At 42.7% G+C, this 27,881-nt stretch overlaps 2 protein-coding genes across 2 annotated transcripts; one reads left to right on the top strand and one right to left on the bottom strand.

The window, feature by feature from the left end:
* Positions 1 to 7: 7 nt before the first annotated feature.
* LOC311588946 (beta-defensin 109-like) lies at positions 8 to 5,736 on the bottom strand (the record flags this gene model as incomplete). Its single annotated transcript, XM_084767057.1, has 2 exons — positions 8 to 213; positions 5,682 to 5,736. 2 exons carry the CDS (start codon positions 5,734 to 5,736, stop codon positions 8 to 10), a joined length of 261 nt encoding a protein of 86 aa, XP_084623183.1.
* A 17,416-nt stretch (positions 5,737 to 23,152) lies between these two features.
* DEFB130B (defensin beta 130B) lies at positions 23,153 to 26,466 on the top strand. The gene is made up of 2 exons (XM_084767385.1): positions 23,153 to 23,332; positions 26,166 to 26,466. Exons 1-2 carry the CDS (start codon positions 23,275 to 23,277, stop codon positions 26,345 to 26,347), a joined length of 240 nt encoding a protein of 79 aa, XP_084623511.1. The 5' UTR covers positions 23,153 to 23,274; the 3' UTR covers positions 26,348 to 26,466.
* Positions 26,467 to 27,881: the final 1,415 nt, after the last annotated feature.

Here is a 27,881-nt window from a genome sequence, read left to right as displayed (position 1 = left end):
CGCGGTTTTATTTTATTTTGCTCTTGACGGGTTCTTGATAGTCTGAAAAGATAACCGGAGTTGGAATCGGCAGGAGAATCCACCAAAACCTGCAGCATTTCCATCTTCTCCGGCAAGCACCGATTTCATCTTCTGTCAGTTTGCAAATGTCTCTTCTGCAAGTGCCCTCCAGACCCATGCAGTGCGCCTCAGAGGCACCTAGACCACTTCTGACTGCAGAGAAGAAACCAGGAAGCAGTGAGCCCCGTGCACGCATGAATGTCAAAGCCCAGCGGTCCTGCCACGTGAGGACATAACACTGCAAGCCTGAGCGCCTCTCTGTGAGGAAAAGGAGCCAGACCAAAGCTCCCTGAGCAGCTCCCTCACACCGGCCCCACCCCACGCCCTCTTCTCTCAACAGCTCACTGATGTCCAACTTGCTCCTTGGTTTTCTTATAAACACATGAAAAGTCTAGCTAAAGCCTCAGAAGTTACTGTATTATAAATATCAGACTGAAACAAGAAGAGTAGAGACAAAATAGATGCCCTAAATGTGCTGGCTTCCTCATCGCTTCACTCCTTCAAACAGAACGTTAGCAAATTCTCGCTGTTCACTCACAGAACTATTTTCTTCATGATAATAGAGCAATACAAATGCCATAAAGCTTTCCTTATTACAAAGACATTACAGTCAATGGATAAATCTAACCACAGTAAAAACATGCACAGGAGCATGCGCGCATACACATACACACACACACACACACACACACACACACACACACACACACACACACATACACACACACACACAAAATCCCCACCAAAACCAGCTGGAATAATGAGGTGATTCAAAAAGTGGCAAATGTTTTGAATGAAATAATACAGCAATGAATCAAATATGCCCCGGGGAATGGACTTGAGACGATGGACAGAGATTGCTCCCTGAGGTCACGAAAACAAAAACGAAATCCACATGCAGGACAATGGACACACAGGACACCAAGGGCCGAGTCCCCGGACTAAGTTTTTTCAGGAAAGGCTTGATGGGTAGATAGCTGGCTGGCTGGCTGGATGGCTGGATATCAGAAAAAGTCAGGTAATATTAAAAATAGGATCCACGGCCGGGTGTGGTGGCGCACGCCTTTAATCCCAGTACTCGGGAGGCAGAGGCAGGTGGATTGCTGTGAGTTCAAGGCCACCCTGGTCTACAAAGCAAGTCCAGAACAGCTAAGGCCACACAGAGAAACCCTGTCTCAAAAAAAAAAAAAAAAAAAAAAAAGGATGCACCTTGTACGAGGCTTATGGGCCGTGCAAAGGGTGAAGATGCGTCTCTGATGTGACGGTAGGTCGTACTTCATCTCCCCTCGTGACACATAGGGCAGTTATCTTACTGTGTACTGATCTCACTTTTTCTCACCTTCTTCCCCCCTCCCCCTCTCTTTTGATAGGGCAGAATTGAGTTTTCATGGGAAAACATTGTAGGAGTAGCGTGTTGCAGTGTAGTCTACACTAAGTTAATATTCCTATTCTATTATGTAATTGATATATACTTATGATGTTATAGAGCATGAGGTTCACTATGGTTAGTTTGTATTGTAGAACCATGGTGTTCCCATTAGATGAGGCTATGTGACCGAGCTGGCGCCTGCGGTGCTAATAAACGCTGAGAGAAGTTGGCTCTGGACCTAGGGTCTAAGTTAGCTCCTTACAGCAGTGACTCTAGGTTTTGAATTTCATGCAGACTTTGACCACTGGTGCACATGGCCACAGTGGCTCTAGGCTCCGGTGCGTGAGTGAGTTCACTGATTTGGTAACTGGGACGTAGGCAGGTGCGGAGAGCTGCTGGTTCACGCACTCTGCCTGTGAAGTAGCTCAGTATACACAGGGCTCAGCATCTGAGGCGTGAGTGGAACTAGTAAGAAACCGCTGGGTCCTGGTACTGGGTCGAGCGGGAGCGTTTGCAGCACTGGTGCTCAGGGTCCTGCCTAGGTTGGTAGCTCCAGTCCTGGTGTGAATCAACAGTGCCTACTTCTTTGTAGAAATGGCTAGAGTAAGCCTCATCTCCCCGTTTCCATCTCCCTGGGAGGCTTGATTATCGGGTACCCCAAAGTCAAAACACCGCGGTGTCTCTGTAGAGCCGACTGCCTCGGGATCATGAGTGCGGCCTGTACAGTAACTTCAGTCTTTCCTCTTTGTTCGTCGTTATCTCTTGTGGTCTATGGATGCCAATCTCACAGAAGCCGTCTATGTGTGGATAATGAGACTTTCTTTCCCGTTTGCTCCACTGTGCTCCTTAAATGGCCCTTGAGCCCTCACGGGAATACTTTGGGTAGGCAATTGTTATATGTAGCTTGTGTATGAGAGTGGGATGAAGGCCAGCATCTTTTTGTTTTTGTTTTTTCAGGTGCTGGGATTACAGGTGTGCACCAGGGAGGTCAGTGTTTTACTCTGCATCTTGATGGAATCACTCCACCAAGCTTAGAAAGAGGCGGAAGCTGCTTCTTTCTCTCCGTGTTTAGCCCTGAAGTATTTATTTACATCAGTGGTTAAATGCATCTTAAGTCATAGATTGCCAGTTTTCTGTGTGTGCCGTGTGTCGGGGGTGGCATTAAAAACCCGTGAAAATATTATAGATGATAGCTTTCTATATGCAAGTGTGAAGAATATAAACGACAGAAGAAAATGCTGAAAAGACGAGCAAAATGTCAATGACAAATTCTACAATGTTAGCAGGAGGCAGCACTAAAACCAAAAGACTGACATAACGATAGCAAGTCACAAAAGGAAGGAACGAGTAAGAGGATCAACACTTACAGAGATTTCAATCGTAAGTCTCGGAGAAGTATAAACCCAACAAATCAAGAGATACTACATAAAAAGCAATTAATCATGAACAGTAAGAGCAAATATAAGATAGCAAAAACTCTGGGACACTTTTGTTTGTTTTGTTTTGGACTTTTTGTTTTGTTTTGTTTTGTTTTTTGTCTTTTGGGTTTTTGTTTGTTTGTTTGTTTGTTTGTTTTGAGACAGGGTTTCTTTGTGTAGCCCTGGCTATCCTGGAACTCACTGTGTATGCCAGTTAATATCAATAAATTGGTTGTATTAATCTGTTCTTCAACATTTGTAGATCTGGAAAGACTAGAAACAAATGCTACTCAGTTTATGATACTAAACATTACAAAAGCAATTGTTCTTTTCCTAAGAAAGAGCACAAGTTGGCTAGTGCTTTGAAAAATAGATCCTGGGCTTTCATGCTCACTGCAGGCAGGAGCTGGGTCTCAGTGAAAGCTGACTGAGCAGTGAAGACACGGCAGATGTTTTCATGTGTGCTTGTGTGTCATGAGAAAGAAGCAGCTGCCATTGGCGGGGATGAGAAGAGAGCCCTAAATTTCAAACAAACATCCATCTGAAGGTGGAGTGTGATTTTTTTTTTTTTTTTTTTTTTTTAGCATCTCAGGGTCTCAGTCACTAGCTGACCTTCTAGTGAGAATTCATCAGGCAAGTAAGAGAACTATATGTGGCAGGGGTGCGGGGGACATTACAATTAGAGGTCTTAACTTTTTGTTGTTGTTTGATTTTTTGCTTGTTTTTGTTTTTTGAGCTAGGGTTTCTCTGTGTAGCCCTGGCTGTCCTAGACTCACTTTGTCGACCAGGCTGGCCTCGAACCCACAGAGGTCCGCCTGCCTCTGCCTCCCAAGTGCTGGGATTAAAGGCGTGCGCCACCACGCCCAGTTTAACTGTAGACTATTAAGATCAAAACATCCACCCCTGTAAAAGAAACACAGAGGCTGAGAAAAAAAAACCCTCTCTCTTTAGTTACTAATGCACAAGTAGAGACTAACATGCTCTGATGACAGGGCAGAGACAGGACACACTCTGGGTATGAGGCCTGATACCCCAAATGGAGTGAGAGACAGGAACCCCAACAGAGCCCCTCTGAGGTACAGCAATGGGAAATCCCTGAGGATAGATGGAGATTCAAGGATTACCCCTGACATGGCAGCCACAGCACTATGGTTGTAGAATATGGAGGAATTTGAGAGACCACAGTGAGCTCTATTTTAGACATATTGATTTTGAAATCAAACATCTAAATTGAGACAGCAGGTGCGCCATTGGATCGTTTATGCCAAGCCTGGAGTTCTAAGGAAAAGCCCAATAGAGAATTTGAAGGAATGAGACTAGCCAAGACCCTTCGCAAGGGCATGGATGTAGGCTAGGGAAGAGGGCCAGGAACTGAGCCCTGGGGCTCCCTGCCAAGAAGAATCACCAGAGAGGATGAGGAAGCCATGGCAGAAGCTGAGGAGGAGCCATCAGTGAGGTTGACTGAGATCAAGTACAGCTTCTCTCCTGGAACAGAATGGGTGGGTTTGGCATATTTTGAAGAAGGGAGGGGCTGACTTTGGAAATTCTGCCAGCAGGCAAAGTAAGTTAATGATGACTGATTTGTGCAGGGAGAAAATGAGAGCTGGGAGAATGTTTGGTGGGGATATTTAAAGGGGAATGAAAAGGATTGATTTCAAGATTAACACTACAGGTCATGGTTTTAAGGTGTTTCCTACAAAATAGAACAACAAAAGCAAGGGCATGCTCTTTTTCTTTAAAGATCAGATAATCAATAACATATATGTATCTTGATGATGATTCCCAGTAGGAATATGACTAATGTAAAATCACTGATATAATGAACTGTAACAGGCAGAGCCCTAAGTATACAAGAGGAGATGGAATATATTACCCACATTTATAATAAACCTTCCAAATTTTGTTTGAGTCTTGGGAACACCTATTGTGATGTCAACGCTCATGAAAGATCTATTTTAATTATGATCAAATCTTTTTCTTGATCAATATTACCAGATTACTATGAAATATACTGTTCTTTCAACAAACCTGTTTTGTTTTGCTGATCTTTTGTTTCCTTTGTTTCTTGTGTTTATTATCTCCTTTCCTCTTTGTTCTTTGGATTTATTATGGTATCTTTTCAAAAGTCACATAATTCATGCTCAGCCTACTAACTTTTGGTAGCCATTCCCCATTCTTTACACTCTTGCTTACCATATATAGACCTACTATGCACCAAGACATTACAACTTGGTCTTTGCTTATTACTCGTCTGTCGTTCTTTTTCTCTTCTCATCTCACAGGTAACTTTTCAATGCATTTTTCATATATGATAACTTTCACAAAGTGTGTTACCTTGGGTTTTGTTGGTTATATATATATGTTGACCCATCTTACAAAGCCAGGAAATTCCCTTGCTAACTTCTTGTCCAACAAGGGTTCTGACTTTTCACTTGCTTTGAAATACTATTCATTTTGGATGCTTGTTTCTCCTCATAAAATTCCCAAGTCTTTCTGGCCCTCATTCGACATTACCTCTCCTTGATGAGGTTTCATCTTCTCTTTTGAGAAGGTGAGTGTTGTCATAGACGCTGCTGCAGTTGTCCTAGAAGATCCAAGCATCCATGAAGAAACCTCCATGATTCCCAAGGAATCCAGAGACACAAAGACCGCATACAGCACACTGTGACCTCACTTGACATCTGGGTTAATGGCACTGTATGTCTATTTTATCCTGTCACAATCTTAGTAGAGCTGCTGATACTGAGTTTCTGAAACTGTGAGGTGAATTACTTTCTGACCTTCCAGAGAGACTTTTTAAACTAAAGATCCCCTATAATTAGCCACCAACTTACCTGGAGGTAAGAGACCCAAGAGGAAGAGTAGAGCATAGAGAAGATAGAGTCTCATGACTGACAGGTTCGTGGAGTGAAGATGTAGAGACGTTTGGCATCAGAGTCTTGGAGAATGGCAGACCCAGAGCTTTTTATGATGGTCCTGGTCTGTGGTTTGCTCTTGGCTAGCAGAGCCTAACCAACAGAGGATAACTTATTCTCCCACATGAAATCTTCAGACACACAAGAGAGCAAAAATGTGGCAATACCTCAATGGAGGAAAAAAATAGTAGATTCAAATTAGCCAATACAATTGATAATGGAAAGGACAAGGTTTTAAAAAAATACCTAACCAGTACTTACTGTAATATAAATCTACAATAATTAAGATATATCACAAAAGAGCAAATCAATGCATCAATAGAAGAAGATGAAAATCCCATGTGTAGACTTACACAAAAATGGTTGCTTTCTTTAAATTTTTACTAAAACCAAAGGTAACTCAATGGAAAAGAATAATACATTTCTCAACAAATAGTGCTATAGAAAAGCTTGAAGCCTACATTTAGAACTGTGTATCTAAAGACATATCCAATAACTGTCAGAGAAATTCCATTAAGATCGATTGTATTGCTCAACATAAAACACAAAGTGGTGTGATCCTAGAAAAGAATGTTGGACTATATCTAGCTTACTTAAGATTTGGCATTGACTTTTTTTTAAAAAATGCAACTCCAAAAGCATGACCTATAAAAGACAGAATTAACAACTTAGAATTCATTAAAATGAACAACTTTTCTTATGTGGAAGGCACTCTTAAGATGTAAAGAGCCGGGTGTGGTGGTGCACGCTTTTAATCCCAGCACTCAGGAGTCAGAGGCAGATGGATTGCTATGAGTTCGAGGCCAGCCTGGTCTACAAAGCGAGTCTAGGACAGCCAAGGCTAACACAGAGAGACCCTGTCTCAAAAAAAAAAAGATGTAAAGAGAAGGGATGGGCTTGGAAGGAAGTCTTTATAAAATGTCTAATGAAAGTCTAGTATCCAAAGTACACAAACAATGCCTAAAAACTGATAAGAAAATCAAGCCAGACAAAATTAGATCAGAAGAATGAACAAGCATTTTGTCTGAGACAGCTAGTATGCAAGTGTGCTGAAAAGAAAGAAGAAAGAAAGAAAGAAAGAAAGAAAGAAAGAAAGAAAGAAAGAAAAGAACAAGAAGAAGAAGAAAGAAAGAAAGAAACAAGAAGAAGAAGAAGAAGAAAGAAAGAAAGAAAGAAAGAAAGAAACCCCACACACCACTAGAGACCAAATGTCCCAAACCTGAAACACTAGCCCTACTCAACATTAGAAATGGTGTGAAGAAACAGAAACATTCACTTATTACAGATAGGACACAAAAGCAACTGTACCACTGAATAAAAATGATTAGCGAAGTTTATCTTTACCATGTTAATCTTGGAATTTAGCTAAACAAGTAACTTTATACCCACATAAAACCTGCACATGAGCTATATCTAATAGTGGTTTTTAATAATTGTTCAAAAATTTAGCCTTTAATCCCAGCCTTTAATCCCGGGAGGCAGAGGCAGGTGGATCGTTGTGAGTTCAAGGCCAGCCTGGTCTACAAAGTGAGCCTAGGACTGCCAAGGTAGTACAGAGAAACCCTGTCTTGAAAAAAAAAAAAGCTAACAAGATACTTTCCAGATATGAGAAGAATTTCAAGTCCAACTAGACATGACTTAAAAAAAAAAAAAAAGAACCACACCAGGACACATTATAGTTAAAAAAAAAAGACAAAGGAGAAAATTTAAATCTACTATGAGGAAAATCCAAGTCACAGATAAAGACAAAGCGATCATAAACAGCACCTGATTTCTCACCAGAGGTTATAACGCTCCAGAGAGCATGGCAGGCTGTGGTTCAGGCACTGCTGGAAAATGACTGCCAAACCAAAATACTATATTCTAAAGAGCTAAGCTTCAAAACTGAACAAAAAGTAAAGACTTTCCAAAATAAACACAAACTAAGAAATTTATAACCACTAAACCAGTATCACATATAATACTGGAAGGAATCTAGATGCAAAAGAAAAATAAGTCAAGCACAACCATAAGCACATGGGAAAAGGTAAGTATGCTAGAAGAGTAGTCAAGCAACTGGGAATTGGGAGGAAGCCACAAATGACTGAGTGAAACATTAAACTTCCAAGATGAATGAAGGAAAAGGAATGAGCATAAATAAGAAGAAGAACAAAGAAAAACTAAAAAAAAAAACCTAGTACATACCTTTTAATAATAACCTTGAACATAAATGGTCTGTATTATCCAGTTAAAAGATGTAAAGTGGTTGATTTGATTTTTTTTAAATAAATAACTTTCAACACCTTGCTGCCTGCAAGAAACTCACCTGACTTATTAAGATATTCTCAGACTGAACATGGAAAGAATGGAACATTGTATCCAGGTAAGCCAAAGACAAAATCAAGCAGAAGAAACCATATTTATAACTAATCCAGCAGTCTTCAAGGCAAAATCAGTCAGAACAAATAAAGACAGTCATCACATATTGATAGAACTATTGGACAAGAAGGTGTGAAGTGTGTGTGTGTGTGTGTGTGTGTGTGTGTGTGTGTGTGTACATCTGTAGCATCATATATTCAAATGATGTCAGACTATACAACTTTAAAAAAGCACATTGGGCATAAATCACGAAATAGGCTCAATACAATACTAGTGAGAGATTTTATTTTATTTATTTTTTATTTTTTTATTTTTTTTAGTGAGAGATTTTAATTCCTCTCTTTCATAGGATATCCAAGCAACGCAATTAGCAAGGTAACCCTGAAGTTAAACACCATATGAAAAGAACTTAACAAACATCCATAGAACATCCTACTCAATAGTCCCAGAATACAAATTGTTTTCATCAGCTCATGAACCTTTTTTGTAAACAGACACTGTCTTTAACCATTAATCAGATCTGAACACATACCAAAAAGGCGATTTCTTGCATTTTATTGAATCATAACTGAATTAAGCTAAAAATAAACAAGAGAAAGTTACAGAAAAATTTAAATATATGGGGATTACAATTATACCCTCAAAAAATGTCATTGAAAAAATGAGAAATTAAGTTTCCAGAGTCAAAGGAAAATGGAAATGAAATATAATATAAAATACAGTGAAAACAGTCCTAAGAGGGAGGCTTCTAGGTATGAGTGTTTGGATTTATATGACAAAAGGATATCAAATAGATAACCTGTGGTTTCCCTCAAAACCTTAGGGAAAGTGCCAATAAAATGATTCAGCAGATAGAGGTGCCTGTTGCCAACTGTGACAACCTGAGTTGAATCTCTGGGTCACAGTTACCCTCTGACCTCCTCATATCACTGGAACCTACACACATGCAGACACACTAAACAAACAAGCAAACAATCATAATATAAATCATTACTTCAGCAAATAGCAGGATACAAAACTAACAGATTTTCACTGTATATGGATTTACTGGGAAAAATTTTTAAGAATAAAGGCCACACCCCTACTCTACCTTGCCAAAGAGAGAGAGAGAGAGAGAGAGAGAGAGAGAGAGAGAGAGAGAGAGAGACAGAGACAGAGAGAGACAGAGAGAGACAGAGAGAAGTACATGAGAATAAACCTAAGGAAATAAGAAAACAGTGCAAAGAAAACTATAAAATGCTGAACAAAGTCAGCATGTAGACAAATTAAAAAGATAATAAAATGGAAGACCCATAAAGCCACACAGAGCTACCTGGGAAGCTGAGATCTCCACACGCTGAAGAGTGGACCCAGAAGCCTGCCTCTCAGAGTCACCTCAATGTATCACATGGCATTTCTAAAAACAAGTATGTGGGTAAATAATAATAATATTGGCACGGGAAGAGGCATACTTCTAAACAGGACACTAACTAGGAAATAATAAGAATTGACATGTGGACTTGCATCTAATTAAAAACCTTCTGCATAGCAAAGGAATCAATTTCTGAAATGAAGAAAAAACCTTGAGGCTGGTGAGATGGCTCAGCAAGCAAAGGTGGTTGGCATCCAACCCTCATAATTTGAGTTCAGTCCCTAGGACCCCATGTGGTGGAAGAAAAGGACCAACTCCTGCAAAATAAAAAAAAAAATTTTTTTTGAGACAGGATTTCTCTGGGCAGCCCTGGCTGTTCTGGAACTCTTCTGTAGATCAGGCTGGCCTCGAACTCAGAGATTCACACGCCTTTGTTTCCTGAGTGATGGGATTAATGGTATTCATGTACCACCACAGTGCAAGAAAAAATATGCAGGGCGGACCAAAAAAAAATCCTTTGAATCCAGAAATTCACTAATCAGAGGATTGATAACCAGAATATATTTTAAAATGCAAAAAGGTTAACACCAGAAGAAGAAACAATCTGATTACTAAAAATGGGCATGAGAACTGAGTAGACACTTTTCAAAATAGTTGACTGTGCCCAATAATTACATGAAGAAATGTTCAACATCTTTAGCCATCAGGAAAATGCAAATTGAAACTCCTTTGGCATCACAGTCAGAATGCCATCCACACCAAGAACAGCAATAAAAAAACGAAGAAGCAAGGCTGGAGAGGGTTCAGGGAGGCACAGGGGTGATATTTATAGACTGTGGTTAAGAATTTAAATTGGTGATGGATCTCAGCATAGTGGGGCCTCAGAAAGCCAAAAAAAATAGAGCTACCACGTGATCCAGCTATAGTTAGATGTCAAGAGGAATCAAACCCAGCGTATGCTGTTGATGCCTGCGTACACACGTCTATCATAGGCTCTTCATACTAGCCAAGGGACCAGCCTAGGTATTCGTGATGGTTTAAATGAGAAATGCCCTCTTAGACTTAGGTGTTTGAACACCTTGTGCCCGGATGATGGCGCTGTTTGGGGGTGGGTGGGAGATTTATGAAGGACATCCCTAAGTACTTAACTAGGGGGAGGATTCTGAGAGTTCTAAAGCCTCTCAGTTTAAAGCTTCCAGTTCCCTCTGTTTCCCTGCTTGCAGTGGAAGGTTGTGAACACTCCGCCTCTTGTTGGGGGCCGGAGGGGAGGGGTGGGGGGGTGGGGGGTGGGGGAGTGGGGGTGGGGTGGGGCGGGGCTTGCTGCTATGCCCCTGCAGTGATGTTTTTTTTTTTTTTTATCTCTCTGGCACTCTCCCTTCTGTAAGTTGCTTCTGCCTATGGTGTATTTATCGCAGCAACGGGAAAGTAACTGGTATGATGTCTATCAGCCGATGGATGTACTCAGAGAGTGTAGCTTATAGAGACAGTGACCGTAAAGGAGAATGAAGTCACGTTACTTAAAGGAAAACGATGGGACAAACTCTGGAAGATAATTATCCCATGTGCTCTTTCACGTGCTTCTAAAGAAGAACTAAATTAGAAACTGAGGAGATGGCTCGACACTTAAGAGCACTTGCTACTCTTGCAAAGGACCCTGGTTTGGTTGCCAGACCTTATATCAGATGGCTCAAAATCACCTGTAACTCCAACCTGAGGTTATCTGACATCCTTGGATACCTAACATGCAAATAAGCAGATACACAATATAATAATAATGATAATAATGATGATGATGATGATGTCATTAAATAGTAATAAACAAGACATGGAGATTTTTTTAAAAGGCCTGTTATAAAAAAGAAAGGGAAGAAAAAAAGAGAAATGTAAGGGCAGTGAACATAAGCAAAGTATGTTATTGCATGGATGTCTCACCATTATTTTGTACAGCTGAAATGCACTTTAAAGACCAAACAACAACAAAAACTTCTGAGAGAAGAATAAACACTATACAAAAAGAAATGTGACTTTGCCACCTGTTACTAGAGGGCTCCTGAAATGTTCTCCCTGAAAGGACTATTTTTCTTTCTCTGGGGCCTTGATGCAAGATAGTCTGTGTGCTTTAGGATAAGATTGTGGAATGTTCTGTTCAGTTCTCACATCCGGAAGAACCAGAAACTCTACAGTTAAGTCTAAACCTCAAGCAGTTGATGGAGATTAAATGTCATCAGTGTAGGCAGAATGTGGCTGGGGTTCAACACAGAGTGAGAACCAGACACCTGAGCTTCCTGCCCATGAGAACACGGCAGCTTCTTGCACATGGTGTTAGAGCAGCCACACATCTCTAAAGACGCTGGAGGTCTGTGGGTTACCATGAGCCCAGATACTCTTCCTAAACACCTTTCTTTCTCTTAATCCTGGTGTTTAAGAAGCTATATTAAAAATGTCCTTACGAGCTCCAAGTGCTTTAAAAGAATACTATTGTTAGTAACTCCGTGTATGTCTACTCATACACAGCATTTGCATCACAGGAAAGTGTTCATTTCTTACAAGCAATGCCTATATGGGCCACATTTGTCCTTAGTATTATTTTCCATTTTATTCCTGATTTTAGTCATTTGCGTTTTGTATTTAGTTTTACTCATTGTTTGGACTTTCAAAAGAGTCAACTCTCGGTCTCGCTGTTTTCCATTTTCTGGTTCATCCACCCTCATGGTTTCCTTTACTGCTCCCTTCTCCTTGTGTCCTGCCTTGAGCCTGGTTTTCTGTTCTCCTCTGTCTTCTTGGGCTTCCTTGTTATCTAACATTCAAGGCCATACCCACACTCTTCACGCTGACGCAGATATGGTGTGCTTTGGTTCACTTACCTTCCGCTCAAAATGCAAATTAAGTTCTACTATACGTTTCTTTCTTGGTTATATTATTTAGAAACATGTTGTTTGGTTTTCAAATATCTGTTTCACTCTTTCATTTCCTTCCCCTTCTTGCTTTCCAACTTAATTGCATTTGGACTAAAGGACATCCTGTTGGTGAGGGCCGTCCTGTGGAGCTTCCCACCCCCTGCTTGACCGCATAAGAACGGGTCCGGAACACTTCATCATTGAGATATGAACAAAGCGCACATCCTGTTCTAGGATTATTGCCCTGTGTGGGGGGTATCTTTCCGGGTTTCAGATTCAGCATGTAACTTTTTTTTTCCGCTTAAGCAGGTTTTACAGGTTACGAATTGCTAAGGATGTAAAATAACTCGAATGTCTTTGTATGCCCTGCTGCACGCCCCAGCAGAGCGGAGGACTCCTGCTGCTTGCCCATACTGCCCTATATTATTGGCCCCCAGAATTCTCGATCCACCTAAAAACCAATAAACTTCTTAGAATAGGGACAAGCGCCTTTTTAAAAAACTTTTATTGAATGTCTATGATTTACAAATCATGCACCAAAATCCCTCTCCTCCCCCAGTAAAATAAAACAAACAAACAAAAAATCTTGTCACAGAAGGTGTAGTGTATCACACAGTATAGCCTTTGAGACAAGTGCCTTTAAAACCAACTCTCTCCATTGATTGTCACACAGCTGTGACTAAGAATCTTCTCATGCAGAATCAAGAGATCAGGGGCTATAGAGGTCGTGTTGGTGTTTAAGGAAGCCATTTTTTTTCCCTGCCTATGCCTATATCTCAAGACACTAGCTGACCTAGAGACTTAGAACTCAAATCCGGGTCTCCTGCTTTCCCTCTCACACAGTGGCATTTCAGTACCTGCATTGTTCCTTTGATAACAAAAGCCTTAAGACTAAATTCAACATGCCGTTTTCCCAAAGCAAAAATTTCATAAGTTAGTGTTGGAAGCAAACCCATGTGTGATGTGGTAAACTGTCCAGGGTCAGCAGAGAGAGCACCGTGGAAGGTCAAACCAAAAACTGGGTGGACGATGAATTATTAGCAAGTCTTAATAATTCTGGGAAATACTCAGTAACCAAGTATCTAGTCACTTAGTGAGCCAGCGGGTCCCTAGCAGAACCTCACCCACTGGAACTTATTACAGATGCCCGTGTGATTACGAACTTTCATCTGTAGCCAAAATGTTTGGAGACCATGTTCCTTTTTTTAACAAGGTTTTCTGATCAAAACCCGCACGCAACCGCATCCTCAGTGAAGCCAGTGAGCAAAGGCTCTCAGTCTTCCCATGGAGGTCACTCTGCAGAACACTGCCATCTGCGAACATCCCTAATGAGGTACAGAGGGACACTCATTGTCCAGACAAAGACATCCCACTGATGCCAGCAAGCCACAGGCAGAAGTCTTCGCTGCCTCCCGGAAGCAAGCTCAGGCAGCCGCCTTCTTCTTCCACCATGAAGATTGCTGTCCTCGGCTTTACCGCTCTCTTTATGAGCCAAGTTCTACCAGGTACCAAAATAAATGTTGTAGGTGCTTGGGTAAGTGGAGAATGCCAGACAGGTGATGGGAAAACAGTGCTCAGAGACTAGACTGTCACCTATGGCCCCCAGAAGGTGTTCCCACAGGAATCCACAAGACCCAGGTGGAGAGACCTGTGGCCCATCCATTTTCCACTCCAACTGTAGCTTACAGAAAATGAGGTCAGGGAATGTTTCAAGCCACTGTAAGTGTGATTTTAATTGGACCAAGTTACTAGGACTTTCTTGATCTGGGTAATTTTAAAACGAGGATAAATCTAGTAAATCCTCATTTTCGGAACTCTGATTCATATGCAGGCAGAAGTTGCTTATCTCAGCCACTGGCCTAAAAGCTTTGTAGGTCTAGGCAGGGGCACTGGTGGGACTTGTGGCCTTGAGAGGTTTGCCGCAGCCTACAGCATTCCTAACTGGTCACTGTAAAGTGCCTGCTTCCTTGGCCTTGACCCTGTGCCTGAAGGCCTCAGCCCAGCCCCTGGCTTTCCTCTCCCTCACGTATTGCTTTGCAGCAGAAGAGACCCGTTCTCATCTTCTCTGGTACCTGCAGGACCTTCAGAGGTGGGGTAGCGGCAGGAAGTTGTCTTTCGCCTCAGTCACTTTGGCTGCGTGCCTTAGATGTACAGAGACACTGATGAAACAAATATCATGATGAGATGTGACTGTCTTGATAAATCGAGTTTCCTCTCTAAAGATGTGCAATTAAAGACTGCCTACTGCTGACTTGTTTGCAGTGCTTCGTGCTGGGAGGGGGGGTGGGGGGGGCGGCAGCTTAGAGCACAAGTCAGGAAATACCACATGGAAAAGGGAAAGACAGAAATGGAAGGAAGATGGAGATTAAAAACAAACCAGTTAGCATCATAGATATTTACTATGCACTGACTCAGTGCTGGAAAGCAAGTACACGAAGAACAAAGTCATCTGATGACCTTTGATCCCCGTAAAGTCGCGCACTATTCAACTTTGATTGCTGCATGAGACCCTGTCTCAAAAAAATTTTTTAATTAAACAAACAAACAAACAAACAAAAAAGAACCTTGAAATTTGGAAAACCTGTTTTGTTTTTTGTATGTCTGTGGGTTTATTGTTCTGGGTTGTTTGTTTGTTTGTTTGTTTGTTTTGTGGCAGGGTTTCTTGTAGCCCTTGAACTTACTATTTAGCCAAGGATGGCCCTGAGCTTCTGATCCCCCTGCCTCTCCCTCCCAAGTGCTGGGATTCCAGGCATGGGTCAAGTGCCTGTGATGCTGGGCACCAAACCCTCGCGCACGCCAGGCAAGCACTCTAGCAGCCGAGCTATATCCCCACACCCCTCACATTCATGTTCTCATTGCCATTCGAATAAAATAGAGGGTCGGTGATATTACAAAACGAACATAGGAAAGCCATGACTCATCGCCAAAATGGAGTAAGAGACGATGTTAAAGAAGCCTTAGGAAGGTGGCTCCTCTCCCACAGTCCTTGGGTAGGCGTTTGCAGACCAACGGCAGCTTTGGGAAGTAAGGTTAGGAGAGAGGAGCAGAGAGGAAGCAGATAGGGAAGTTGAATACGGTTCAGAATACAAGCTACAGCTCTGTCCTCATCACCTCTAACACTAGGTCACACGAGATGAGCTGCCTTTCCCTCAAGCCCGTATCCTCCTCTACCAGAGTTTTGACAGGATCATCTGTGGACTTGTTCTGAATCGAGATTCAGTTTGCATGTGAAGCAAATGGAAAAGACAGGGGTCCAGGCTAGAAGTGCTTTTACAAATGCCACCCGATGTTACTTCAATTCTTGGGCATCTACAGGAGGCACCAACCCGTGAGGTTTTGTAATTTAAGGGCTTAACGTTCTATGCCTCCAGCTGCACAGCTAAGCAGCACAAGGCATGTGAACTGAGGGTGCCGGCCGGTTCTCTCACCCGTTTGCCACAGAATAGAAATTACTGCAACTCAAGCCACCGTTCCTCAGCCATTTCCTGGATTCTCTCTGTGTGCCAAGACTCGAGTCTGGCTCTGGGGTACGGTGAGCGTTCTATGATTCCCGCCCTCAAGTAATTAATTCATCACCCGAGGATGAGGTCAGGCGAGGACATAGTCATGGTAGGAGGCAGGGGGTGCTGAGATGGAGAGATGCTTGGAGATTCAGCAGCGGTCTTCTGCCTCAGTCTTCTAAGCTCTGGTGAACCTTCTTGCTATGATGGGCCAGCCTAAGAGAAAGGGAACCTGGAGTTACAGTAGTTGGCTAATGTAGAGAGGCAAAACCTGGGAATCAATCGATTCAGATTTCACTTGGCTTCTACCTAGTGCTCAGGGCTTAAAAGGACCATTATTTTGTTATTTAACACCATACTCTTCAAATTATTTTCCAATTTGTGTTTTAAATAAAAAGAGCTATTGCGTGAGGTTTTTTTTGTTTTTGTTTTTTGAGACAGGGTTTCTCTGTGTAGCCTTGGCTGTCCTGGAACTCATTCTGTAGACCAGGCTGGCCTTGAACTCACAGCGATCCGCCTGTCTCTGCCTCCCGAGTGCTGGGATTAAAGGCGTGCACCACCACGCCCGGCTTTATTGCATGAGTTTTTGATCTTCTCGCCCATTAAGTAATTTTCCATATGGACCACAAAGAGTTAAATCAATTTAATGCATTTGAATTTCCGTTCACTTTGGTTTAATAGCCCACACTGATTTGATGAAATTTAAGAATTGATATTCTTAAAAAATTCATTTAAAAGGAGGGAATGGGGTGCATTTGATCAAAACATATTATATATGTATAAGATTCTGAGGGAATAAAAACAAATTTTAAAAAAATGCTTACTGGCACAGAATGAAGGGGAGGAGATTAGCCTTTGTGTTCCAGAAAACTCCCCCCCAAAAGATGCTGCCTTGGATACTTCTCTAACTCTTAATGAAAAGCTTAAGAAATTGTCAAAGCATGGGTTTTGTTGCTCAGAATAAGACACTTCTGAAAGCATAAGAGTGCCTGTGGCTAGCCTCGGGAGCAGTCAGACCTTAGGCCATGAATCAAATACTATCCGCTGTTTCAAACATGTAGGTTTGGGTACCTCTTAAGAGCTTGAACGACTCACTCGTAATGCAATGGTTTCTAAAATAGGAATGTAGCTGCAACTAACAGCAGAGAGTAAAGAGTGAGAGATGTAGCATCAAAGTGAACACATAACAGTGAGGCTATTTGTGTCCATGTGCTATGTGGGTGTATGCCTCCCTTCCCCCACAAGAATAACCATCTCTCTACCAATGCTCTTGAGTGTATTTTCTTTTACGTCCATTTTCCAGTTCCATTTCTGAAAGTTAAATATGTAAATATGATATCATATCATGCATAGAGAATTATCTACGAGCCTTCTTAGAAATCAGCAGTATAGAAATGATATCACAGACCAGGCTCATTTTTGCCAAAAAGAATGTAGGAAGGATAAAGTGCTGGGTGCGTGCCCTAAAATCCACTAAGCAGAAAGCACTGCTTGGTCTTGGACATCCGATACTTAGACGCACCCAATAGTGCCAGGTTTCTCCAGAAGAAATTTCCAAATGTTCTGTGACATCGGATTTTTAAGTAACAATGAGTGTCTTTACATGATTTTTCCCCCCAACGCGACCCACCCCTCAGCCTGTGTACAAAGTGAAAATTCATCCAGTCAAGTAAATAGTCCCAATAACTCTTTTTTATGTGCAGTCAGGGGCAACCTCAAGGAAGTCTGTGAACACCCTAATGGTGCCTGCCGGTCAAGTTGCATTGAAACTGAAGTCTACGTTGGGAGATGTTTAAATACACGACATTGCTGCCTGCCCATGGGAAATGAACCCAGACTTGAGACCAGACCAAAGAACTCAAGCCTTTCGCTTGGACCCTCCATGATTTGCACATTTGCCTCTCTCTCCTTGCCTCTCTCTTTCCTTCTCTGCTTTCGTAGACTCTCATTCACTCCTCAATAAATACTAAATCAAAATAGTGAAGACAAGGCTGGTTTTTCAAAAAAAGATTATTCTTATATGGGTATGGGTGTTTGGGCTGTATGTCTGTCTGCGTACCACAAGTGTGCCTGGTGCAGGTGTGGGCCAAAGAAGGTGTTAGATTCCCCGAAACTGGAGATACAGACAGTAGCGAGCCACCGTGTGGGTGCTGGGAATCGAATCCAGGTCCTCTGAAAGAGCAGCCAGTGCTCTTCATGGCTGAGGCATCTCTCCCTGAGAAGGCTACTTTTTAAAGTGTATGTTCAGAGCCTGGAAAGATGGCTCAGTGGTTAAAAAAACTGGCTACTCGCCAGAGGACCTGGGTTCGGTGTCCAGCACCAACATGGCAATTTACAACTGTTTGTAAATCCAGTTCCAGAGGATATGACGCCTTCTTCTGGCCTGTGTGGACACTGCATGCGTGTGATGCACAGACATACATGCAGGTAAACGACCCATACAAATGAAATTAAAAATAAATATATTATTAAGGTTTGTGTTCTACATTATTTGTGCCTGTGGTTGGGTTCCCAGTGTGGTCCATGCTTCTGCCTGGTTGAGGTAAACTCCTGGTCCCAAATGTCCCCTGTGGGGTAGGGAAGCCACTATCATACCCATGGCCTTTGTCCAACATCTCAACTCTTCAGCCTTTATCTGAGTTGACTCCTTCTTCCCACAGGAGAAATGTACTGTCTCCTCACGCAGACTTGCAGGGTCTCCCTCCCTATAAAGGGAGTACACAGAACACAAACGGCCCCCTAGCCAGCCATTACTAGGGATCTGAGTCCTGCAGAGAACAAAACCCAGTTAAACACAATGGCTTCCACACCTCCTTCCAAAGCAGTGTCCTGGACCTAGTTTGTACTGAGCCTCACGTGGTTTCTCCACTCACCACCCCTTCTACCGTGGACACCACTTCATGGGTCAGCTGTGAACAAAGGAACACAGATCTCCTCCCCGTCGCTTCTGTGGGTTTGAAGTGTGGCGGGGATTACAGTGCGCCAAAATCAAGGTCTGTGTGCTTTCTGGGAGCTTCACAGTGTTTTTCTCCACCCTTACCACAGCAGCGGTGCACTATGAGCCATGGCTCCCTCTTCCTGCTTCTAAACCCAGCAATCATGAGCTGAGCCCAGCTCACACGCAACACTTGATGATTCATCTTTGGCCTCAATCTCACGTGTTCTGGGACTCCAGTGGCTTCATTTGCCCCACATGCTCAGTCCCAGATCATCTCCCCAGGTAAGATGAAATGCTGAGTCACGTCTCCCTGGGTAAGATGAAATGCTGAGTCACATCTCCCCAGGTAAGATGAAATGCTGAGTCACATCTCCCTGGGTAACATGAAATGCTGAGTCACATCTCCCCAGGTAAGATGAAATGCTGAGTCACTTTGATCCTCTGCACAGTCTCAGTGTCTCTTAGTCAGTTGAGATGCCGTGCTCATGTGTTCCAGCTTCCGTGGTGTTGGGAGGGCACACTGAGTTGCTACCCAGCATGACTCCATATTGTGTGACTCAGGCAGTTTAGATGTTTTGGGTAACCAACATCGAGTTTTCTTTGGGTTATGACGTTACGAGGAGTGAGTAGAGAATCAAGATATTTATAGGACATGATTAACACATGATGTATGTGTTTGAAAGTATCTCAATTTGTGTAATTAATATATACATATAAAACAAGTAAGTAAATAGATGCTATTTAAAGTCATTTTAACTAGATTTTATTCTGTCTGATTTGACCAAAAGAAAAATTTAGGTGTGCCATATGAGCAACTCAAAGTCGTAAAAAGTTTAAAACATTTGAACTCTTAAAATATTTCATGAGGTGTGTCTCTTTCTTTTGTGTTTTGTTGTAAAATTAACTCAATAAAGGCGTTCACCATGTTTAACTCCAGCCGCAGGGGTTCTGGAGCCTTTTGACCTCTACACGCACCAATCACACAGGGCGTGTACAGACATACACTCATACCTATACAAAAAAAATTCTAATAATCTTTTTTAGAAAGAAAGAGAGAATGGGTGAATGAATGAATGAGTGAATGAATGAATGAATGAAACGTTCAACTAGGTCCAGCAAATCTAAGTTTCCAAACATGGTAAACCCAAAGAACCAGAGCATGTTACCATCAAAGGGCAAATGAAGTAGTATTGTCATAAAATAGACAGACAGGCAATAGCATGCGGTACAGCGGAACAACCTTACCATCTTCAACCGACTGATTCCCAAGAAAGTTGCCAAAAATATGCTGTGGAGCAAAGATAACCTCGCACAGAGTGGTGCTGGGGAGGGATGACACACACTGGGATGCCATGGCCTCCATCCTTACTGAAAATGGACCAATGGCCAAAATGTTAGCTCAGAAACAATAACCTGCTGGAAGAGAATGGGAGAAATTTAACAAGTTGGGGAGACAATGTTTGTTTGGCTTACACCCCAAAAACAAAGGCAACAAAACTCAAATTGTAGTAGTATCAACCTACAAAGCATCCTTTGCACCAAAGGAAGCAATCACCACAACCAAGATAAATTACTGAATCGGAGGAGATGTTTGCACACCATCTATCTGATAAGGAAGTGATATTCAGAATACATCAGGAACTTAATAAACAGTGAAAAAATCTGATTTTTTAAAGGAAAATTTATTTGAAAGGACCTCTATCAAAAGAAAGCACACAAATGGCCAAGACGTGTATGGAAAAAAATTCTAAGTGCCCAGAAAATGCAAATTGTGTCCATAATAAAGTATCCTGTCACCCCAGTTGGGGTGGCTATTATCAGAAAGAAAAAAAAAATCACAAAAGCCAGTGATATTGTGGGAAAGGGGAGGGGCAACTCACACAATGCCAGTGGGGATAGAAATTAGTACAGCCACAAAGGTGTGTGTGGTGGGGAGCAGAGCAGAGGCTGCTCAGAGTTACAAACAGAACCAAAGGGTCCAGCAGTCACACTAGAAGGATATGCAATCATATCTTCTAGAACCATCTGCACGCCTGCAAAGCTTACTGCAACACGGTTCACATTAGCAAGGAAATGGAGCACGTCTAACCGCCCATCTTAGGAGGGATGAGGAAGATGTGATGTCCACATCACGCATACAATAGCATAGCATCCAATCACTTAAAAGGGACAAACGTCCACCGTGGGCAGGAATGAGGGTGAAACTGGAGATTAATGACAGTGCTCTGTGAAGCCAACCTCAGGAAGATAAACATACAAACATCACCTTATCCCACTCTGCGCTCTTCTCTGCATGATCCTCCCCCAAACCCACACCTCTCTAGTGAGCTCTTCCCCCGTGAAAGCTTTTGAAAGGTGTCTAAACATTGTTTTCATCTGTGACAACATGGGTAGGATCAGAAAACGTATAAAGTGAAATCAACCGGGCAAAGAAAGCAAATACAGTGTGTTCTCACTCATTAGTGGAAGCTTTAAGAAGCTGATACTTTATAAGAAGAGAGCAGATAAGCCATCAGCTGAGACAGGGGATGCGGAGGAGTGAAAAAGTAGAGAGTAGGTGTCAAGAGGCAGTGCCAGTGAGGGGAAGATGTTCTAATGTTAATACAGCACAGAGGAGAAGCTTCAGCACGCAATACTTTTGTTGTTGATGTTTTCTTGAGACAGGGTTTCTCTGTGTAGTCTTGGCTGTCTTGGACTCACTGTGTAGACCAGGCTAGCCTCTAACTCATAGAGATCCACCTGCCTCTGCCTCCCAGAGTGCTGGGATCACAGGTGTGTGCCAATGCGCCTGGCTGCACACAATACTTTTTCACGTATTTTATTGACTTTTGGGAATCTCACGCATATATTAAAATAATATGTATGTAAATCATACTCATCACTACCTCCCTCTGACTCCTCCCAGATCCACCTCTCCTCCTCCTCCCCCTCCTCTCCCTCCCCACTCCCAACTTTGTGCCTTCTATTTTTTTTCAGGATGTGTCCATACGTGCAATAGTGTTAAGAATGTTATAGCGTTACCAATAACTTTCTGTTCAGATTTAAAGCCCACCCCTAAGAAAGAAACACATACCTACTGCTATAAACCTGGCAAAGCTCTGTAGTTGGAGCTCATAGGCCTCCGTAGTAAACCTACTGCTATTATTTGATGAAACTACCAAGGTATCATACTGTCCTCTAACTGTGTGTCTCTACCCATAGATTAGGGCAGCTCTGAGATGTCATTGGAGACGATTTATGTGCAATGGGCAGTGGCTAACACAGAAACTCACAACTGTCACACACACATACACACACATGCACATACTCATAGACACAGACACACATGCATGCACACGCATACACATGCACACACAGAGACACAGACACACACATAAACATGCACACAGAGACACAGACACACACGCGCACACACACATGCACACGCGCACACACACATACACACGCACATACACACACACACATACACACACACACACCAAGACTCAGGAACCACTGCAAAAGAAAAGAAGGAAAGATTCTAAGAGCCAGAGGTCAAGGGGCAGCAGGGCAAAACTTGACAGTGACTGTCCTCATGAGCGCACAGTGTCTGTGATCTGCCTGTACAAGCCCTGCACAAGAGCAAGCCAATATTTCAGCACAAAGCGAGAGAAGGTTCATGAGCACCCACACCTGTCTCAGAAGCTCAGGACAGGTGACACTTCTGAGGGAAGAGGAGTTGGCTTTCTTCAAAGGTGTGGCCCTGCTATGTGGACCATGCTTCCCCGGATAACCTCACACCATGAGTATATGGGCAGCACAAAGGGAACTCAGTGGGTTGTTAGAAAAAGATAAATAATGTTTAATCATACAGTTAAAAACACTAAGGGAGAAGTGTTTGTTCAAGTTTGAGGGGAGAGAGTTGCTAATTTCACCATTACATGCTGTGTACATGTAGCTGACTACAACACTGCCCTCCACAGACAGGCATAAATTTTATGTGCCATGTAAAAAATTAATCTTGTATTGTATGTGTATGTGTGTGTGTGTGTGTGTGTGTGTGTGTGTGTGTGTGAGAGAGAGAGAGAGAGAGAGAGAGAGAGAGAGAGAGAGAGAGAGAGACAGAGACAGAGGCAGAGACAGAGAGACAGAGACAGAGACAGACAGAGACAGAGACAGAGACAGACAGAGACAGAGACACAGAGACAGAGACAGAGACACAGAGAGACAGAGAGAGGGGGGGGGAGAGAGAGGTGAGACTGAGAGCACATAGCAGAAGGATTGGATTAACCATCTGGTTTTCTATTATTGGGTTAATTTGTCACCAAATTTAGAAACTCTGAGGTCTGGAAATACTCCCACAAGAGCAGTTTTACTTCTTTGCGTGTTAGGCTTCGCTGACCAGGAGGAACCACAGGCCCCCAGAAGTGAATAAAAGCCCCGCACTTCACAGTTGTTCACCACCTTCCACACTGCTGGCTACTCAGGCATGAGGTCCCACTCTGGCTTGTCTGTCCTCTTCCTCTTTTTGATGCTGGCGCCGAGAGGTAAGCTGGGAAATGCGTGCAGGAGCCGAGCGTCTCAGGTCTGCTGAGCTGCACAACTGGGCTTTGTCCCTCATACACCGACTTGAGTGTCCCAAAGTCCAACACCTTCAGAACAGACGAGGCCTGAATTCAGAAAGTAGTAGAGGAAGCCCCATCAGCATAAAATGGGGACAAAGAACCCCAACACTGGGGAGGGGAGACACACGCAGAGAAACAGAGATGGAGAGCCTACTTGGTATAGAACTTAAGTCAATAGAATTTTTTTAAAAAAATGGCTACCACCAGAAGCCCGCTCTCTAAAGGAGAGTAGAGATTAATTCTTACTGCTGAGTGAATCGGGGGCTACAGTCTGTTGGTGAGAAGTGCATGCAAACGCCAGATGCAAAAAAGACAACTCAGAAACAGGAGAATTATGGGCAAAATAAAGACCAGTGGGAAGCTTAAAAAAAAAAATGAATTGTAAGGAAGCATGTAAAAATCTGAATTGTGCTGAGCCTGGTGGCACACACTTGTAATCCTAGCACTATGGGAGGCAGAGTCAGGCGAATCTCTGTGAGTTCGAAGCCAGCCTGGTCTACAAAGTGAGACCAGGACAGCCAAGGCTACACAAGGAAATATAACATCAACATGAAAGCCACTCCAGTCCCCTTCTGGCTGTTTTATGCGGATCCTGGTAAGAACTTATAAAACCCTTTTCCTGGTACTTTTTGGAAGAAAAGGTGATTTCCGGGCAACCTCAGGGAGCAGCGGACTAGACAGTAGTAACAGCACTGTCCACGACCAGCCGGATGCCCACATCTCTCAAACTACTGTCTGTCCTCACTGAGAGAGAGCTGACCTTGGTTCACCTCTGAGGTTCTCTTAAGCACAGCCAAGGCCTCTCACTTATGACCACCCTCATACCTACCTGGCACTTAGCTCTCACACAGACGTGGGTACAGTCCCCATTTGTTTCTCAGCTGTGGCCGGAAAGCACAGCCGTGGTGGACAAGCTCGCAGGAACCTGTAGTGTAAAATAAGACGGTAATTATTTAAACTTAGAAGGCACCTTAGTGGGCATGTCTTTCACTTTAGATGACAGAAGGCACGCTCCCATGAGGACTGGGATTTTGCTGGGATCACATATGTGGTTGAAACACTGAACCACGTTTCTCTTTTTCTGGGTCATTGTTCCACGTGGATGTAAAATGGTGACTGATGTCTGCCAGACTTTCACCTCGAGATCTCTTAAGTGGGTATTGAGAACAATATATATGCATGCATACATACATACATACATACATACATACATACATACATATACATACATACACACTCGCTGTGTTTGACAGCATTAAAGAACCAGGGGGCTACTAGGCTATGTGAAATAAACCAGGTGTGTTATTTCATTTATACAAGGACCTAAAATAATCAGACCCAGAACAGATTCAACAATGGTAGTTACTAGAGCCAGCATGTGGGGGGCTGGGGGGGGCAGGGGGGGAGGACAAGAGAGTTAGCTATAAACATTCAGTTAGACAGTTCGATAAGTTTTATAGATAAATTCTACAACTTCATGTCTATAGGTCTTAAAAATGTTAAGTTCGGACCTCATGGTAAATTTTCTTATCTTAATAAAGTAAGGAGAGTAAGGAGAGGCTATTTAAGATGAGGGGAGAGCTAGCTTCCTGCAGAGTTTCTGGAGCACACAGAGGCCTGCCTTGCAGGGCGGGATCCCTGACCTGCCCCGAGCAAGCGAGCAAGCGCGATCAGCCTGCCTTTGCTTCTCCCAACCAGATACACCGTGAAGGAAGAGTAAAGCAAAGCCCTGCAGTTTCTCAGTGGAGGCGAGCACTGTGCACAGCCATGTCTCTTGTGAACCCAGAGGGTCTAAGACAGGAAAAGATTTTTTTTAAATCTTATCTTTACTGCATCTTCTGATTGTTTTTGTTGTTTGAGACTTTCACACGGGATGACAGCATGTTTCTATCCAGCCCACTCCCAGGCCCTCTCCTCCAATCCTCTATTCCGCACCACATTTTTCCCTCTCCCAACATCATGTGCTGTCCGCGTTTCCTAAGGACCATAAGCAGAAGTGCGTCTTTTACGTCACATCCACCATCATCACAGGTGGGAAGAATGAAGCTTCCCAGTGCTAGAAAGGCCACCCAAAGGGCACTGACACGTAGCCTTAGCTCTGTTCGCCTCAACAGCCAAATGAGTTAGGGAGGTGTGTCAACATACCTGAGGAAAACTTTCGGCTCTGAGAAGTCTCTCCATGCATGCATACACGGAAGGTACTGAGGAACTCCAGAAGCATGTTTCTTACACAGTTTTAAAGAGAGGGGGCTTGGGATGGAAGAAAAAGAACGGGCAGATTTTCTACCAAGCGAGTTGGAGATGCGTCTGATGAAGATGCTATAGGGGAAGAGGCAGAGGATTGACTCTGCTGTTGAAACTGCCGCGTGGTGGAGGTATTGATGCCTTCAGTCCAGGGTGATTCACTAGGGAAGAAACTGAGCAAGACATTGTCCACTGAAGTTCCAAAGACACCCTCTCCATCTTGGTAATAGGAAACACTGCCGTGTACTCAAAATGTGCTGCCCAGGGTGAGGACCACATCTCTTAAAATCTCACAAGTTAGCCTGCTCACACCAAGGTGTACATAATCCCAAACCGTTAACACTTCTCAAAAAAAAAAAAAGGGCACTATTTCTGTGTAAGCATCAATTTTTCCGTGTAGACAACAGTCTGTCTTTTGCTCCAGAGCCACTCTCTGGGGTTGTGGCTTTGTGCACATTTACAGTACTTTGAAAGTGAATTAACAGTGTTTTCTCAATTTCTTCCTATTCAGGAAAGGCTGGCGTCATCCCCGGAGAAAAGCAATGCATTTTGTTGAAAGGGAAATGCAAAGACATAGGATGTGCATCAACAGATGATGTCATTGGTATATGTAACGATGAGATGAAATGTTGTAGGAAATGGTGGGTTTTTGAACCCTACCCGACACCGGTTCCCAAAGGAAAGTCTCCTTAGAGGGGGGGGAAACACCAGAAGGCCATCCAGACTCCAGAAAACATGGACAACGAGCTTTGCAGACTTCTGCCTAGCTGTACTCACCTCCCTTGCCTGGAAATAAATGTCCTGAGTCCATACTTGTTGATTGCTGCAAGCCTTTTATAAATCTACTGGAAGTTAGTAAAAGGAACTAATTACTGCTTCAGGATTTATTAAAACACCTCCACTCATAACCCTCTTATCTGGGATTTACCATAGCAATACTTTCATCTTTAAATTAATAATAATAATAATAATAATAATAATAATAATAATAATAATAATGTTATTGTTTTTGTTGTTGTTAGTATCACTAGAAGAAAATTGATGAGAAGAATCTCACGCCCTGAAAATCTTTAAGCAAAATGAGCATCCAATAAAACAGATCAAAACAAAACTTTAAACATGTAAAATAGTAAATATGAAGTAGATAATGTTTGCTTGTCTACACTAAAATATAAACACTTTCTCTCATTTGCTTCTGAAGGCATTGCATCTTTCTGAGATGGGAGCATAGCTCAGAAACAGAGCGCTTGACAAGCCCTGGCTCAAACCACTAAATATAAATGTAATTTTTACTACTGATAAGATCTGGCAGTCATGTGACCTTGTTGGCAGTGCACCTGGGAATTGGGCTATTAACCCCTACTCCCTCTCCCAAAACACAACCTCCAACGATAGATTCCAAGTTCTTAAATTCCAAAAAGATTACATGCATTTTCTTGTGTCTATTACAAAAGATAAAAATTATCCCTAAAGTATAATTCTAGAGGAAAACAACTTTAATACATCTATTACCATGAAAGAGTGATTTATTTGTGAAAATTTAAAATGTGACAGAACATCGTGTAGGCTGGTATGTGCAGTAAGATACTTAAGGTAAACTCATGTGGTTCTTCATAATAGTAATGGTTGCACGGGTGTAACAATTATGAGCAAACCAGAGACATCATAAATAAGCCAAAGTGCAGTATAGAAGTGCATTCCACTGCAACTGTGATCTTGTGCTCCTCCCTTTATAGCTATGGTGGTTTAAAAAATCATGACAGGCCGGGCATGGTGGCACACACACGCTTTTTTTTTTTTTTGTAGTTAAACTCTTTTTTTTTTAATTAATTTATTCTTGTTACATCTCAATGGTTATCCCATCCCTTGTATCCTCCCATTTCTTCCCTCCCTCCCATTTTCCCTTTATTCCCCTCCCCTATGACTGTGCCTGAGGGGGACTTCCTCCCCCTTTATATGCTCATAGGGTATCAAGTCTTCCAGCTCTCGGGAGGCAGAGGCAGAGGTGGATCGCTGTGGGTTCGAGGCCATCCTGGTCTACAAAGTGAATCCAGGACAGTCAAGGCTACGCAGAGAAACCCTGTCTCATAAAACCAAAAAAAGAAAAAAGAAAAATCATGACAGACACATGAACTTTATTAACAAAATCAGCCAAAAGACCCGATGACTTCTCACCATGAAGACCCAACCCCTTAGAAGAGGAGTCTTAATTGAGAAAATACCTCTG

Source organism: Acomys minous (assembly GCF_964271855.1).
Source record: "Acomys minous genome assembly, chromosome: 18".
Taxonomy (NCBI): Eukaryota; Metazoa; Chordata; class Mammalia; order Rodentia; family Muridae; genus Acomys; species Acomys minous.
The sequence above is the reverse complement of the archived record's forward strand: the minus strand, read 5'-3'. Positions and strand labels throughout refer to the sequence as shown.

Coding starts and splice junctions, on each gene's coding strand:
- DEFB130B (XM_084767385.1), top strand. CDS start 23,275: ATGAGGTCCCACTCTGGCTTGTCTGTCCTCTTCCTCTTTTTGATGCTG. Junction 23,333..26,165: donor TTTGATGCTGGCGCCGAGAG/GTAAGCTGGGAA, acceptor CTTCCTATTCAG/GAAAGGCTGGCGTCATCCCC.